The 15,576-nt window shown below is 39.8% G+C and overlaps 1 protein-coding gene across 1 annotated transcript in view; it reads right to left on the bottom strand.

Annotated features, from left to right (window-relative positions):
* Nucleotides 1–2,753: 2,753 nt before the first annotated feature.
* The window catches only part of ARG1 (arginase 1), a 40,867-nt gene continuing 28,044 nt past the window's right edge, over nucleotides 2,754–15,576 (bottom strand). The window contains exons 6-8 of the mRNA XM_029594393.1: nucleotides 13,565–13,669; nucleotides 8,558–8,694; nucleotides 2,754–3,356 (exon numbers count right to left, since the gene is read on the bottom strand). Coding sequence (XP_029450253.1) covers nucleotides 3,190–3,356; nucleotides 8,558–8,694; nucleotides 13,565–13,669 — 409 coding nt within the window. The 3' untranslated portion in view covers nucleotides 2,754–3,189. The remainder of the gene's footprint in view (nucleotides 3,357–8,557; nucleotides 8,695–13,564; nucleotides 13,670–15,576) is intronic.

Below are 15,576 nucleotides of genomic sequence, written 5' to 3' on the forward strand. Positions count from 1 at the left end.
TTCTTTCCCATGAATCAAATGCATCAGAGCAGTTGTTTATATTTATTTTGGATATTTTGTTTTCTATTGCATTTGTTAGTGTTTCAGTCTTTATTTTCTTTCTGAATGTGAGGGTGATTTTATTTTCAACACTTCGTAATTTGTTTTTTAAATATTAGAACTGCTTTTATTAACTGGTGATCTGACCATGGGATTATCTTGTGTTCGGATTTTTTACTACAGTTATTAGCATTTGCAAATATGAGATCGAGTGTATAGTCTGCTTTATGTGTGGCTTCTGAAGTGTGTTGTGTCCATCCTAGGGCTTCCATTGCTTCTAGGAACATATTGCATGAAAGAGACCTTGGTGAGTTGTTTACATGAATGTTAATATTATTGTTGTCTCTGGAGTAGGAAACTCTTTCATGAAAAGTTTAATTAAGGGTGAGCAATCTTTTGGAGCAGGCCAGGTGGGCAGTATACCAGCCCTATGTTAATTTGTTTTGATTTTAGAATGGCTACTTCGTAAGATGGATAAATCTTGATTTTGCTTAGAATTAATTTGAGTTCTTTTTTACATATTATTAATAGGCCCTTACCTTTTCTTTTTTTGTAGTGGTATATGGAATAGATCATAATTTGGATGGGATAATTGGTTTAAGAAAACATTGTCCTTGTCATTTAGCCAGATTTCTGTGATACAAAATATTATTGATTGTTGGTCTTCAATCATGTCATTGATAAGAGGGATTTTTTTTCAAGTGAGTGAGCATTTAGTAGCAATAGGGTGAACAATAAGCATGTTTTGAGCTTTGGGTATGAAACATTAGCCTTGGTTCGATTTTTTATTGTGTTGTTCTTTGGGTCACCATTCTTTCCTTGACCTGTCACAGGATCTATTCTGATTTTTTTTTTCCATTTCTATTAGATTTGGAACACTCTCTTGTCAGAGATGCCAGCAGGGTTGTTTATTGAGTGTGTCGGTTAACGCTGGGGTGGTAGTAGTGGTATCAACTGTAGTGTCTACAGTAGCATAGGCTCCAATCTGTTCCAAACCTGGTAGTTATACTGTTGTCGTTGTACTGGATTGCCAGAGATGCCTGTAGGGTATCTGCTACCTATTACTTTGTAGGCACACCAGGAAACCCTTAGCTAAAGATTCTAAACTCATATCTAGCTGTATCATAATTTTCGTCACTTGAGAAGATTTATTCTTTTTGATTTCATCTTTCACATACAAACTGTTCTGGTATTTAATCCCCTTCCATTTGTCTCAAATACAATTTGTCACAGACTAGAGAGAGGACTCATAGCAGCCAATGGTCAGGACCAATACACCACGACAGAGTTGGAAGGCAGAAGCAAGGTCAGACAGGTAGGGTCAAGGCAGGGTGAGTTCGTGCAAAGTCATGAGGCAGGCCAAGGTCAGGACAGGCAGAGAGGCAGAGTTCAATCACAGTCAAGAGGCAAGCAACAAGTCAAGGCAGGTAGAGTTCATACAAAGCCAACAGGTAAGCAATAGCCAGGGTAAGCAGAAGACAAGGCAGAGTCCGGGATCAGGCCAGATCACAGGAGAAGGCAGCAACAAGGCCAGGAAAACACATAACCAAAAGCTGTTGCCCAGACATTGGCCCAAGAGAACTGAGATTCCAATTATATTTGTATTTGTATTTATTAAAATTTATTAATCACCTAACACATGAAGGCCTAAGCAATTTACAATAAAAACATACATAAAAAAATTAATGGCTCAACAATAACAATAAAAACATGAATTAGACAATCAGAACATAGAATCAACAAAAAATCAACAAAAATTATAGGAGAGTAGTGATGATGTCATCAAGGTGTGCCCATAGGAAATCTTGGGTGCTAGGCCTATGAAACTACTGAGTTGGTAAGCACCCATAGGTAGATGATCAGGATGCTAAGGACATGCTAGACTCGGGACCCTGAGGTATGGGATGCTAATTGCTGTGCAGAACCCCACAGTCAGCAGTGTGTTACACAGTTGGAAGTACTTGGTCAAACGTCACTTCCATATCACCGCCTACTGACACACAAATGCAACATAAAGAAAACCTTATTTTGACTAAATATTTAATTTGGTGTATATCTTAAACTATTCTACATTTCACATGATTTTATAGAGTGGGAGGAAGATATAACCATATTCACAAACACTGATCAGTTGAAATTCATACCATAAATTACACATTTTGCAACGAAGAATATGATGCCAAACCAAACTGCAGAATAGTTCACACTCTCTGATATTGTGCCCTTTGTGCTAAAGATGTAAGGGGTTCATAAAATACATAAAAATATAGGGTTCAAAATGTCAACTTGGGACACAATCAAATTTAAGAACAATATAAACTGTCAACATGTATATCATAACAGAAGATTGCCAATCACTCTCACTAATCTTGGTGGTGATAAATGATATTAACACTTACTCCCTGATTAGTTAGCTCTATCATTTGCTCAGCTTTCACTATAAACAGATGAAAAGCAGCAGTACACAATTAAGAACAGTTTATGAAGCCAGCAAACCAGAAGAGCAAAGGAACAGATAAAAAGTTTATGCCCAAAAATCCAAAACAGATTTATCCATATAGAAAAACTAGCACTCTACGTATCATTTCAGCCTATTGCTTTTTGTGCTTTCCAAAAGTTTTGGTGTTTTTTTTTAAGGGTATAAAGGAGATACACTTTTACCCTTATTTACAAAGGTGCATTATGAGTTAATACATGACGATGTGTATTATTTACCTCAGGACCTATAGGCAATAATGAGGCCTGTGATAAATAATGCACATTAATATATAACATACCTTTGTAAATATTGGTGTTTGTCTCTGACATCATGTTTTATTGTTTGGACTTGAACAAACTATAAATCTATAGATATAGGCCCCTATATATTAAGCATTTGTTCCATAGAGACACGATGTGAAAAAATCTTTAGTACATAGGCCTCTATGTATTAAAGATGTATCATTTTTATTAGTAAGTGAACTTTTTTCCCATGTAGGTAATGAAATGCCTCAGATTTTTATTATTAATTCTACCTGCAGTTTGTTTCTTGTCTGACATAAAGAAGAAAAATATTTCTTACATTAAATGAAATTATCATTTTATCTCATTAACACATATATTAGAGTTTTAAAAGTTTATTGGTAAAATACATGGAAATTACCAAGCAGATTAATTTGGATTAGGGATGACATAATTAGAATTGTGAACGCCTTCTCGTGCATTTCCAAAACTGGATAAGATCATAGCGATTGCAGTGTCAACTGTTACTGCAGCTTCTGCCTCTGTTTTTCCACGAGATGGATTGACCTCCATCATGTCTACTGTCGAAAGCATTCCTATAGAAAGTAATAGCAATTTTAGACCCAAATCAAAAGGAATATACCATGTAAAATCTTGTGTAATAATATCATCTGACTATAAACGTATTTGGTAGAAATTTATAACATCAATATTCTAGTGTAATAGCAAACAAAAGAATCATTACAGCGCAGATCAAGTCATCTTGGAGATTCCTGGGCAGTCTGGTCTCTCAACTAAACAAGTAGGCAATTGCCTTTGATCAAGACAAAGAGCTCTTTTCTTCTTGAGACATAGTCCTTCCTGAGTCTGTAGTGTGTGGTGGTGCAGAATTACAAGGGCAGGCTTTGGAGACCTGGTGCTCATTGTCCCTGCTTGCAACCCTTTCTCTCCCTGCAGTACACTGAGAAAGTGCATGCAGACTTGATGAGGATAAGGGATAATGAACCCACATTTTCTACCTCTGTTCCTGTTGTGCCATGCATGCAACCTCTCCTACTGTTGGCAGTGACCCCAGTGGGGGAAGCAGTAGATGAGTCATGTAGGATATTGGGAAGAGAAGGAGGACTGAGAGAGGATGAGCGAGAGGAAGTGGAATAAATGGAGGGCAGGGAACGGCAAGAGAGGTTAAGGAGAAGGGGAATAGAAAGTTGTGAGATAGAGAGAAGAAGCCATATGTTTTAAAGGACATGAGAGAATGGGAAAATGTTGAGAGCAGGAAGTTGAGAAAGGGGTGAGCATAGTTAATGGATATAAGAGATTTGAGGAGGCTGAACCTCCTCAAAAATTGCTTGAAAAGGAAACCCCAACTAATCCAAAGTGGATCAAAATTGCAGACAGAGCACAGATAGGTTCACCATGAGGGAGAAATGTAGTTGGGATGGTTGGTGGAATCCATCCCACTGGCTTCCAAAGAGGAAAAAAGGTGACACAGTGAGCTACATGGTCAGGCCAGATGGAATAGAGACTGACAGAGGAGGAGAGCTCATCCAGGGTGCTGATGACTCCCTTGCCTTCTAAAAAGATGAGTCTCATGGATTACCTATGGGGTTGAAAAAATGGGAAGGAGATGAGTGAGAGACAAAGAAGAGAAGATTGCTAGCTGGGTCAGAGTAAGAATGGGAGATTGGAGTATTGGGAAGGGCAGTTTGGAGAGATGGAAGAAAGCAAATGAGCTGAAGAAAGGAGGAACAGCCAGGAACAGAGAATGAGGAAAAGGAAGTAGGAGAAGTTAGACATAAGGAAAGCACAATATTATGAGAAAAATGACAAAGGTAGAAAAACTTATTTTAATTTTAAATATTGCATTCTGTGATTTTTTTTTAAAGGTTTCAATTATTTAGGAAATGTTTTTAAATTGTTGACTATTTTATGTCAATATTTACTTTTTAATTGTATATTTATAATAGTTGTTATGCACCGGGGCTCTATTCTTGTTAGTTCTATCTCCTGCACTACTGGCAATGCAGGGTGGGGGGAGGATAGGTTGGGTGGATTTTGTATGCTCTGCCTCACCTTCACCCCCCTCACCACCAGTCTTCCTGAAATTAAAGGGTTCATTCATGAGCTCTCTCTTTCTGGTTCTATCAAGACCCTTAGATGAAGGTGAAATATATATTTTTTATTTTTTTATTTTTTTTTTTTTTGCTAATCATGCTGATTTTTAAATTTTTTTTCACCTTTGAAATATGGTAATATATGAAAGCAAATTTCTCTCCCTTCCAAAAAATGTTCCTCAAAATTTGTGAATGTTGCCATATATGTACTATAATATAAGTTGTGAAATTGAATGGGGAACATTTTTCAGGCTCTGCTGCAAAACTGTTTCTCCTATGCTTTGATGACCTTAATTAGAAACACTTGAGTTTCTCCATTCAGCAAGAGAAAATATCACAGTAGAAATGCTTTAAAAATGTAATTACAATCTGTGCTGTAGCCTATAGCAGTGCACAGAAATAGCCTAATTAGGTTATTGAAGGAGATATATGTAATGTGTGCTATTGAACTTTTTCACAAAAGCTTTCTAATATTCTACTGCATACATTAATACTTTCAGAAGGCCGTTTCTTTAACAGGAATAACCACATGGGCATTTGTCAGTCACTACACAGGCAAGGTCTAAGATTTTTTATTCCAATAACAATATAGACAGCCATGGCAACAAAGTAGAATAAAGTGCTGATGTGAGGGGGAAGGGGGAAGTGTTTTAAAAAGGTACTGGAGCATTTTATATTTCTACTAAATATAGCAGGAGTCAATCACGTTTCATCCTAGAGCCACTTTCCTCAATGCAAGTAAAGCGATCTTATATGAAATCTCATTCAGATATCCCATAAAGCATGAATAAGTCATCACTATTCCTGCTTGCCTACGTATAGGCAAGCAGCTTCCCCCGACCCCTGGATTAAAGGAAGAAAAGAAAGGGAGAAAATATTGGGGGAGAGGGAAATGAGACCAAAAGTGGGAATAGCAGAATCAATTCACACGGAAATGAAATAGAGTTGTGAAACTGCCATACTGCAGAGGTTGCCAGACTAGGGAGGGTAATTTTGAAAGGGACTTTGGCAGGTAAAGTAGTGCTCTACCTATAGAAATGGTCTTTAGAAAAACTGATACACGCATAAACATGTGCATAAAATTAGCATATACATGCATAAGTAGCTTGTTGTACTTGCAAATATTTTTAGTCTCACGTGTACATTTACACGTAAAAAAGGAGCATTCTGGGATACGGACAAGAGGTACGTGCACAAGCTGTTAATTTGTAAGCCATATGGGCGCAAACGTATGTGTCATTTTAAACCTAATTATCTTGTGTGATTGATATCGGACTCGTTTATTGTCTGCTATTGGTTGGGTGGGAGGGCCTGGTGAACTGGGGGGAGTTCAGAGAGAAGAACTAGAAGGGTCTTGATGAACTAGAGAAAGACTGGGTGAACTGATGGAGGCTTCAGCAAACTGACGATTTCAATTAGACGTGCATGTTTTAAAATACACTGACTTCTGTGCATAAATAGGCTTTTACATGAGCAAATCGTGATTTTTTTGTACATAAAATACACATGCATATGTTTTAAAAGTAGGAAAAGTGTGTACTTTCAATGCAGTGCAGGAATTCACATGCTTGGGGGTAGACATATGCGTATTTTATAGAATACACAGGTCATAAAATATTTTCATAGATCTTCATGCAGCTATATACATGTATGTATGGGGCCGTGTGGAGTTATTTGAAAGTTATCTTCTCTGTGCATACTTTTACATAGCGGAGAAGTGTTTAGGGGTTGGATTCTGGGTAAGGTTGGGATTTACCGACATACTTCCTGATTTTAAAAAGTGTAGAGGAAATATTCAAAAGGATTTATGCATGGAAAAGCTACTTTTGAAAATTGCTGATGTTACATGTGCAACTCCTTTAAAAATCCACTCCGTAAAGCTGAATTTTTAAAAGATTTTATGCCCGTAAATGGATTTTGAATATTGGTACTTTTCCGCATTTAACTTCTTTGAAAATTCACTCCTATGTGTGTAAACTTTCTCAGCAAAACTATATGCATCAAATAGTAGGTGTAATTATGTGTGCATAGTTTCGCCAGGATCATTTCAAAACAGATTTATACACGTAATTTTCCTTTGAAAATTGGTGTAATTTAGGTACATAATTGCCTGAAGACCTGAAGTAACAGTACTCAGCCAGTATCATGCTCCAGGATTTTTCCAGAACCCTGCAATCAAGGGCCTTAAATCCAGTCACTGACAGGCCGATACAGTAAAATTGGTGGGAGAGCCAGCGCTCCGAAGCGAGCACTGTACTGTATTGGCCCGTAAGTGTTGTCATTATGCGGTGACTATGACTCTCTCCCACAAGGAACTTCACAGCAACCCTAGCCCCAGTTGACCGGGTGAGCTGAAGACCTGAGCCAGGAAATGAACCCAGGTTCTTTCACATCCTTTTGGAAATGTGGCTTCTGGAATGGGGCATATGTCTAGGTGAAATCTTCCAGTGATTTCTAAAACAATGATATGCTGTCTTATTCATCCAACCATGATTTTAGCTTTTGCCACTCCTTTAATGCACTGTTTTGCAAGTTGTAGATAATCAAATAGAATCAGCCCAAGATCCTTCTGTTTCGTGTACATCGGTACTTCACCCTCCATTATGTAAGGCTGCATTTCACTTCTGTGCCCCAAATGATTAACTCTACACTTGTTTTTGCATTAAATCACTCCTGATTTTTCTATTACACTTGGCATGACTACCTTGTTACCAATTGTAAGATCATTTGCAAAATGCAGACTTTTCCATTCAACCCTTCTGCATTATCACTCATAAATGAAAGGGTAAATTTAAAAGGGACTCGCAGTTCCCGGCACGTACACATGGACGCGCCAATTTCATTAACATGCACATGGGGTACTGAGTCATGCGCGCAATGGGGGGATTTTATTTAGAAGCGTGCGGCAACGTGATCGGACCTTCCCCAGTTCCCTCCCAGTCCGCTCCAATAAAGGAGCGGACTGGGAGGGAACAGCATCTTATTATTATACTTCACAACAGCATCATATTTGATCATTTTTGCTACTCATCTATATTTTTATAATACTATACATATTTATTAATTGATACAGTTGGCTAAAATGTTAATATTCTTCCTTCAATTTCCTCCCCCTTTCAGATCCTAGTTATTTTTCCTAGTTTTTTGTAACTTTCTCACATCCTAAATATTGTTATTATATCTGTTAAGTTTCATTCTATATGTGACGTTGAATTGGGAAATGTTTTACTATGTTACTCTCTGCCTTTACTCACATTGTTAATTGTAAACCGGGTTGATGTGATTCCTATCATGAAACTCGGTATAATAAAAATAATAAATAAATAAATAAATGTATGGAACAATAAATAAATGTATTTTGTATCAGAATATCTTGCTGTACCTCATTGTGATTGCCAATTTATTTAAGAAGGTTTTCTGGGAGCTAATGAGATATATTTTGATATTATTCATGTGGAAAATAAAGAATGTTCACATCTGTGCGCTGCTATTAAGCTATTATTCTGAAGCCTTTTAGGATCCTTTTTTTGGATGCAGACAAGCAAAACCATCATATAATTGCAGTAACTGATTTTCTGCTCAAAGAAAAAATATAAGTTGCTGGAAGCTTTAGAAACAAAACTTAAATAAGTATGACTGTCAAAGGTTTGCACTAATAAAAATAAACTGCATTGCCAATGTACCTGTTTTATGAAGCTCCTCTGTGATATACATTCCTTCTCTATATGTCAGTCCTCCAGGAACAGGTGTGCCTGTAGCTGGTGTCACAGCGGGATCCAGGCCATCAACATCAAAACTTAAGTGGATTGGCCTCTTTTTTCTTTAAAGATAAAATGTGTATGTTTAGTGTTGAAGATACATCCCAAGTTTTAAAAACAGTAGCAGTTTGTCAGCCCTTAGACCAAAGCATCTTATATGTGCTTAAAAGACATGCTGTGCCAACAGGGTTTGCATGATAGTCCAGTGGTGCCAGTCTGCCAGACATCTGTCTTTGAAGCCATAAATAGGTCTGGTTTCCACAACATCAATGAATAGGTATGAAATTTGTTGGCTTTTAAGGCTGTTGCTATCAGTATTTACTACTTTACATACTTCTGTCATCCTGAAAATCAGGTTTACTCACAGAACATAATGTCCAGAGTTCACCATTCCTGACATAAACTTCACCCCAAGAAAGTAAAATTGTTTCTGAGCCCTCTCTCTCTCTCTTTATTTTGATTAATCAATCTAACCATCTTGATGGATGCAGTATGTAGTCCTAGGGGAATTCTGCGCTACTACGGAGTGCAGAATTTGCGTGGAATTCCCCCAGCCCCCCCCCCCCCCCCCTTGCACAGAATTGCCATTTTCTGGGCAGAATTTGGCGAAGATGGAGGAGGCCCCAGCATGCTGCGAGTGGAGCTCGTCTGGCTTGCGGCGAAGGTGACGGCCCTGGCATTCCATGAGCAGAGCTCATCCCACTCACGGTGAAAGTGAAGGCCCCAGCAGGCCACGAGTGGAGCCCATCCCACTTGCAGCAAAGATGAAGGCCCCCAGTGAGAGTGAGTGTGTGTAGAGATTGTGTGTGTGTGTGTGTGTAAGATTGCAAGCCAGGGGGGTGGTGGTGAGAGAGGGCATGTGTGAGGATGCATGAGTGTGGGTGCCAGAGAGAGGGAGCCTATATGAGAAGATTGGGAAGGAGTGTGTATATGTGTGAGAGACTAGGAGCTGGTGTGTGTGGAAAAGGGATTGTGTGTATGTGAGGGTGCTTGTTTGTGAGAGAGGGAGCTTGTGTGAAGGGATTGTGTATGTGTGAGAGAGAGCCTGTGTGAAGGTGTGTGTCAGGGTGTATGCGTGAAAGAGAAAGGGAGCCTGTGGGTGTGTATGCAAGAGAGAAAGGGACCCTGTATAAAGGGATGTCTGTGTGCAAGAGAGAGAGAGGGACCCTGTATGAGGAAATGTGTGTGTGCACGTGACAGATTGAGAGGGACCCTGTATGAGGAGATGGATGTGTTTGTGCAAGAGAGAGGGGACCCTGAATGAGGGGATGTGTGTGTGCGAGAGAGAGAGAGGGAGCCTGTATGAGGGGGATGTGTGTGTGCGAGTGAGGGAGCCTATATAAGGAGATGTATATGAGTACTAGAGAGAGGGAAGGACATGAGTCTGTGTGAAGGGCAGTACTGAGAGAGGGGTCAAATTCTGGGAGTGGAGATAGAGTTGAAGGAGTTGAGGCTAAAGGGGGAGATTCTGGCAGTTGGAGAAGTTGGGGCCTTAGAAGGCAAAGTGGCCAGGGGAGTAGGGAGAGTGGAAGGGACACTCTTACAGTGAACTTTTAGGGAATTTCTGCTCAAAATATTTAAAATTCTGCATCTTTAAGTAATAATTTTTTTCTGTATTATATTTTTAATTAATTACTTAAAGACTGTCATGTATATTGTGTTATTTTGACCAATATAAAGTATACAGACTTTTAAGTTTTTGTGTGCAGAATTTTAAGTTTTTTGCACAGAATTCCCCCAGGAGTAAATATGCTAAATTTTAGTCTGGATTCCTATAGGAAAACATGCCTGATAAGATCAGGACATCGGACTGTGTGATCCCTTCTGTAAATGTATCGTCCCACCCCTATTCCTGGAAACCTTTGCATTGTTTATCCAGTTTCATTCACATTTCTGACACAGATGATAGATCACCCAATGACTCCTGGCTTATACATTTCATGTACTCCTGATGCATCTACACTCACAATTGCTGTTTCTGTTTTTAAATTTTATTTTTCCCGAGGGAAACAGGCTAGTTCAGTTCAACTGCATTCTTAGGGAGGTTGGTGTTCATTGTGATGATATTAAACATTTTTTAAAACTTCCCTGCTATTGTTTAGTAGTCAGAACTACATGCACATTTCTTTAAGAAAGAATGAATCTCTATCTCTCTCTCTCTCTCTCTCAGCGCAAGATGCAAAATAGTAATTATCACAGAGCATGAAAAGTTTACTACCAATGCAAAGTGATATGTTATCATATGGTGCAATAATTATAAAATTTCTATACACACCCCTTTTTCTTAGCCAATGCATTATCTCATTTTGATGAATCTGGGGGTAAGACAGCTAAGATAAGATAAATTTATATTTGCAACTTAAGATAAATGGGAAATTGCTGAGCACAGATAAGATAATGATAACTTTATTTACAATGTAAGGAAAACAAAGATTATTTTAGGTCTGTTTTAGACATGATGATGCATGATTGGCATAAGGCATTTTGCAAGCCTTTTAGCTGGTAGTGCCTATTTTGAGATTGCAAGATTATTATAATTCATAACCTATGATTTGTGTATTAAAGTTTGACACAGAGAGCATCTGATTTTTGACATAGACATTAATTGTCACAGAAAATGTACTTTTCATTTACTGACGTTTGTTTGGCCTTTTCTGACACCCTTGTTATTCACTCTAATTTATATATAACATTTTACATTTTGATTAACATGAAAAGTAGGCCTGTTTGTAGCCCTTAGGGACCACAGTTTGACCCCTCTGCTCTAGATCAATGGCAACCTCCCTTTCTAGTGTGTTATCAGCAACTCTTATTGGGATATCCAATATATAAGAATTCATTACAAATTAGAGTCATTCTTTGCAACTAAATCTCATGATTATTTACTGAATATGTCAGAAATTAGAGCTGTTTGTGACACTTCAGGTTGGAGCTTACCAGATTGTTAGTAGGGCAGAGGCCCAATTTCTTGCAACTTTCCTCAATTACATAAAATACTCCCTGTCCTCAGTTAAACGCTACCTATTAACCCACTTTTGATAGTTAAATCTTGAACCCCTCTTCCCCATCCCCGAAATCCCCAACTTATTTGTTTTGACTGCCTATCTTGAATAGATTTTAAGCTCCATGGAGCAGGGACCATCTTTGATGTGTATCTATATAGTACTGCATATGCCTTGAAGCCCTATATAAACATTTAGGGGTAGATTTTATAAATCTGCACCCACGTGTACTTTTGTTCGTGCACCAGGCGCAAACAAGAGTACGCGGGATTTTAATAGATACGCACATAGCCGCGCATATCCATTAAAATCCGGGGTCGGTGCGTGCAAGGCTGCCCAAAATCGGCAGCCTGCACGCACCGAGCCGCGCAGCCTGCCTCCGTTCCCTCCGCCTCCCCCCACCTTCCTCTCCCTTCCCCTACCTAACCCACCACCCCAGCCCTTTCTAAACCCCCTACCTCTTGGTAACTTGCATGCGCTGGGCCGGCCGCCGGCGCATGATTCCCAGGCCCAGGAGCCATTTTGGAGGCCTCGGCCATGCCCCCGGGCCAGAACCACACCCGCAGCCCCACCCCCAAATGACGTGCCACCGTGGCATGCCCCGACCCCCCCCCCCAGGAAAGCCCCAGGACTTGCACGCGTCCCGGGGCTTGCGCGCGCCGCCGAGCCTTCTCAACATAGGCTCGGCGCACGCAGGGGGTTCTTCGGCCAGGTTTTTGGGGGGTATGCGCGTATCCCTTTGAAAATCTGGCCCTAAGTTATAGTACTTGTCATAGCAGTAATGTCACAGCGTTTATTCTAATGTCACAGTATGGTTCCCAGTTACCTAAAGTGAATTAGTCTGTATCTACAGAGAAAAGGAAAAAAGCTTGCAGGCCCTTGTTCAAAGATAAATCCCTTATGATCTTTTTCTACAGCTTCTTATTGAAATGTGTATGTATCTCAATTTCACTATCAAACAATATCCAAGCAACACATCAGCTAATTATTTGATGCTCTAACTGCAGTTGTTGTGAAGAATTCTCTTACTGCTAGAAATCCATTCCATCTTCAGTGAGAACAATCGCAGAAAGGATTTTCAGAGTTGATGAAATATTTATTACAATAATAGATAAGAAATAATGTATTAAGGAACAATATTATCTTAGTGGCGGCCTTACTCATAAAACCACATGACTAAAGGGCGAGTTGTTTTGCCATTGTCATTACAATCCCCAAATATTTTCACCTATAAATTGCTTGGTATTTGATTTTAACAATCATTCTACTTCCCTATTTCACTTAATACTGCAAGGTTATTAAGATTTTTCAATTAGTATTCCTGTTCCTCTATGAATTTCATAGATGAAAAAAAAACACTGAAGGAACACTGAAGGAAAGTCAAGCACAAAAGCTTTTGATATCAACCTCAAGTCATCAGAAATTTAACCATGGAATTGGGACATTTTATTCTAGAGCAAAAAATCCTTAAACTCCCTACTGTATGTAAGATTGTATAAAGTTTTGACTTCCTATGAAAGATGACCAAATGCTGGACAGCATTTAACATGAAAGTGAGGTAAGCGTGCAGGGAGGGGGTAGCTCAGAACTTTCACATGATTCCTATGCAGCTAGGTAGCAAGTGTTCATTTTATAGGGAAATCCAAATTGTCCATACATGGCTTGAGACGTTACCTGTCCAATATAAGATCTGAGCCAACCGCTTGGATTCTGCAGAGTCTTTTCACTGTTGAAACTTTTGTTTTATTTTTGTAGAAAGTTTTAATGTGCAGAGGTTTTATATTATTTAAAGTTTGTACTTTGAAAAATATGGAAAAAGTATTTTATGTTGTAGACACATTTTTTTATGCATGACATCTTTTGCCATTTTAGCATGAAAAATAAATTATATTCAAACAGATACATAGGTGGGTTTTTTTTGTTTACTTACTTGCCTACCAAGTACTTAAGTGTTTCCTCCATCACTTTGACAATTCCGAGTTGATCTACCTCTCGCATTCCATAGAATTTGATACCCAAAGTCTTCAAAATATAGCTATAAAACAATTCATTATATGATCATTTGATTAGTTATAGCACTCAGTGTTGTATTGCACAAATAAAAGCTTGATTTATCAACAGTCCCTGAGAATAACTCTTGAGTAATCCAGAGCTTGACTGGAGACCCCTACATCGACTTACAGAGCAGATGATTTCTACCCAAAGGGGTACATTTTTAAAAAAAGCGCACACGTACTTTTGTTCGCGCACCAGGCGCAAACAAAAGTATGCCGGATTTTATAAGATACGCGCATATCTTATAAAATCCCGGGTCGGCGAGCGCAAGGGGGTGCACATTTGTGCAACTTGCGCGCGCCAAGCCCTGCGCGCGCTGCCCGTTCCCTCCGAGGCCGCTCCGAAATCGGAGCGGCCTCGGAGGAAACTTTCCTTCCACCCCCCCGCACCTTCCCCTCCCTTCCCCTACCTAACCCGCCCCCCAGCCCTATCTAAACCCCCCCTACCTTTATCGCACAAGTTACGCCTGCTCGAAGCAGGTGGCCTGCTGCCGCGCCATCACCCGACCCAGGGGCTGGTCCGGAGGCCTCGGTCATGCCCCCCGGAACGCCCCCGGGCCGGCACCACGCCCCCGGAACGCTCCCCGGAATGCCCCGAACGTTGCTCCGCCCCCGATATGCCCCCCCAAGCAAAGCCCCGGGACTTACGCACGTCACGGGGCTTGCGTGCGCTGCCGAGCCTATGCAAAATAGGCTCGGCGCGCGCAGGGGTTTTTTTAAGGGTTACGCGCTTAACTTAAGCGTGTAACCCTTTTAAAATCCGGCCCAAAGGCTGCATCTTTACTCCTGTTCCTGTGATCAGCCTGCATCTCTGCCTTGTTTGGGACAAGCCTACAGCTGCAGACACCGTGTTTCTGTCTGGCAGAGAAGCTGCTTGCCTATAGGGAAAGAGATTGCACCAGACTTCAATCACTGGTTGTGTATCAGTGTGGTAAGGAAACAGACTCTAACTCCTAATAACATTTTGAAGATCAGAGAATTTATCCTAAGCAATCTGGAGTTAATTATATGGTAGGATTTGTGAATTAACAAATCTGTGCAGATTTACCATTGATTGATCTGCTGTTATAATTTAGAAGGTGTAAGAGCGCATCTAACTGTCTTGCATCACCTAAAGCAATTGCTATATATTTTTGTAATACCTAATAAATTATCCTTAACTGATGATAAAAACCCTTAAAAATAAATTACTGAATCTTAACAAATCGTAGAAGTCCTTGTTCTGATTCTGATCCTAAATAAAAATTACTTTAAGAAATCTGCTCTTGAAAGTTGTAGTCTTAATCCTTATAAGCAGGAAGGTTTGGGTTGGAGGAGTGGGGAGCTGAGAAGGGCAGATATATTTCGAGAAAGCATTGGGAGGGGTGAGCTTGCTCCGTGGGCCAAGAGGCTCTAAACTTTATAACAATCTGTTGGGGGGGGCGGGAATTGGGCACAGTGCCCTTCAACAGTTTCACTGTTGTGGGAGATTGGGCTGGGATGTTCGCTTGGCTACTCTTTTTTTTTTTTTCTCCATCAGTCACCACTTAACTGGCTATATTATATGAATACAGCCAGTTAAGGTAACGTTATCTTAGCCAGCAAAACATTCCTGGATAACTTTACCCCTGCTCAAAGGAATGTCTAGATTAGCTGAATAACTTATTTTACTAACTCCAGATATCAGTGTTAGCCAGATAAATTATTCAGCTAAGTCAACTCTGCCCCGACACGCCTCCAAGTATCCGGATAATGGCTTACCCAAATAAAATGTATCCAGATAAGTGGGGAAAATATTCAAACCTTGAGCTTTATCTGGAAAACACAGAAGTTATCTGGATAAGCCCCTTTGAATATCTACCTATCAGTGCTTTTCACAAAAGTACCAGCTGCTCATTCCAGCAGAAGC

Source organism: Rhinatrema bivittatum, chromosome 3, assembly GCF_901001135.1.
Source record: "Rhinatrema bivittatum chromosome 3, aRhiBiv1.1, whole genome shotgun sequence".
NCBI lineage: Eukaryota > Metazoa > Chordata > Amphibia > Gymnophiona > Rhinatrematidae > Rhinatrema > Rhinatrema bivittatum.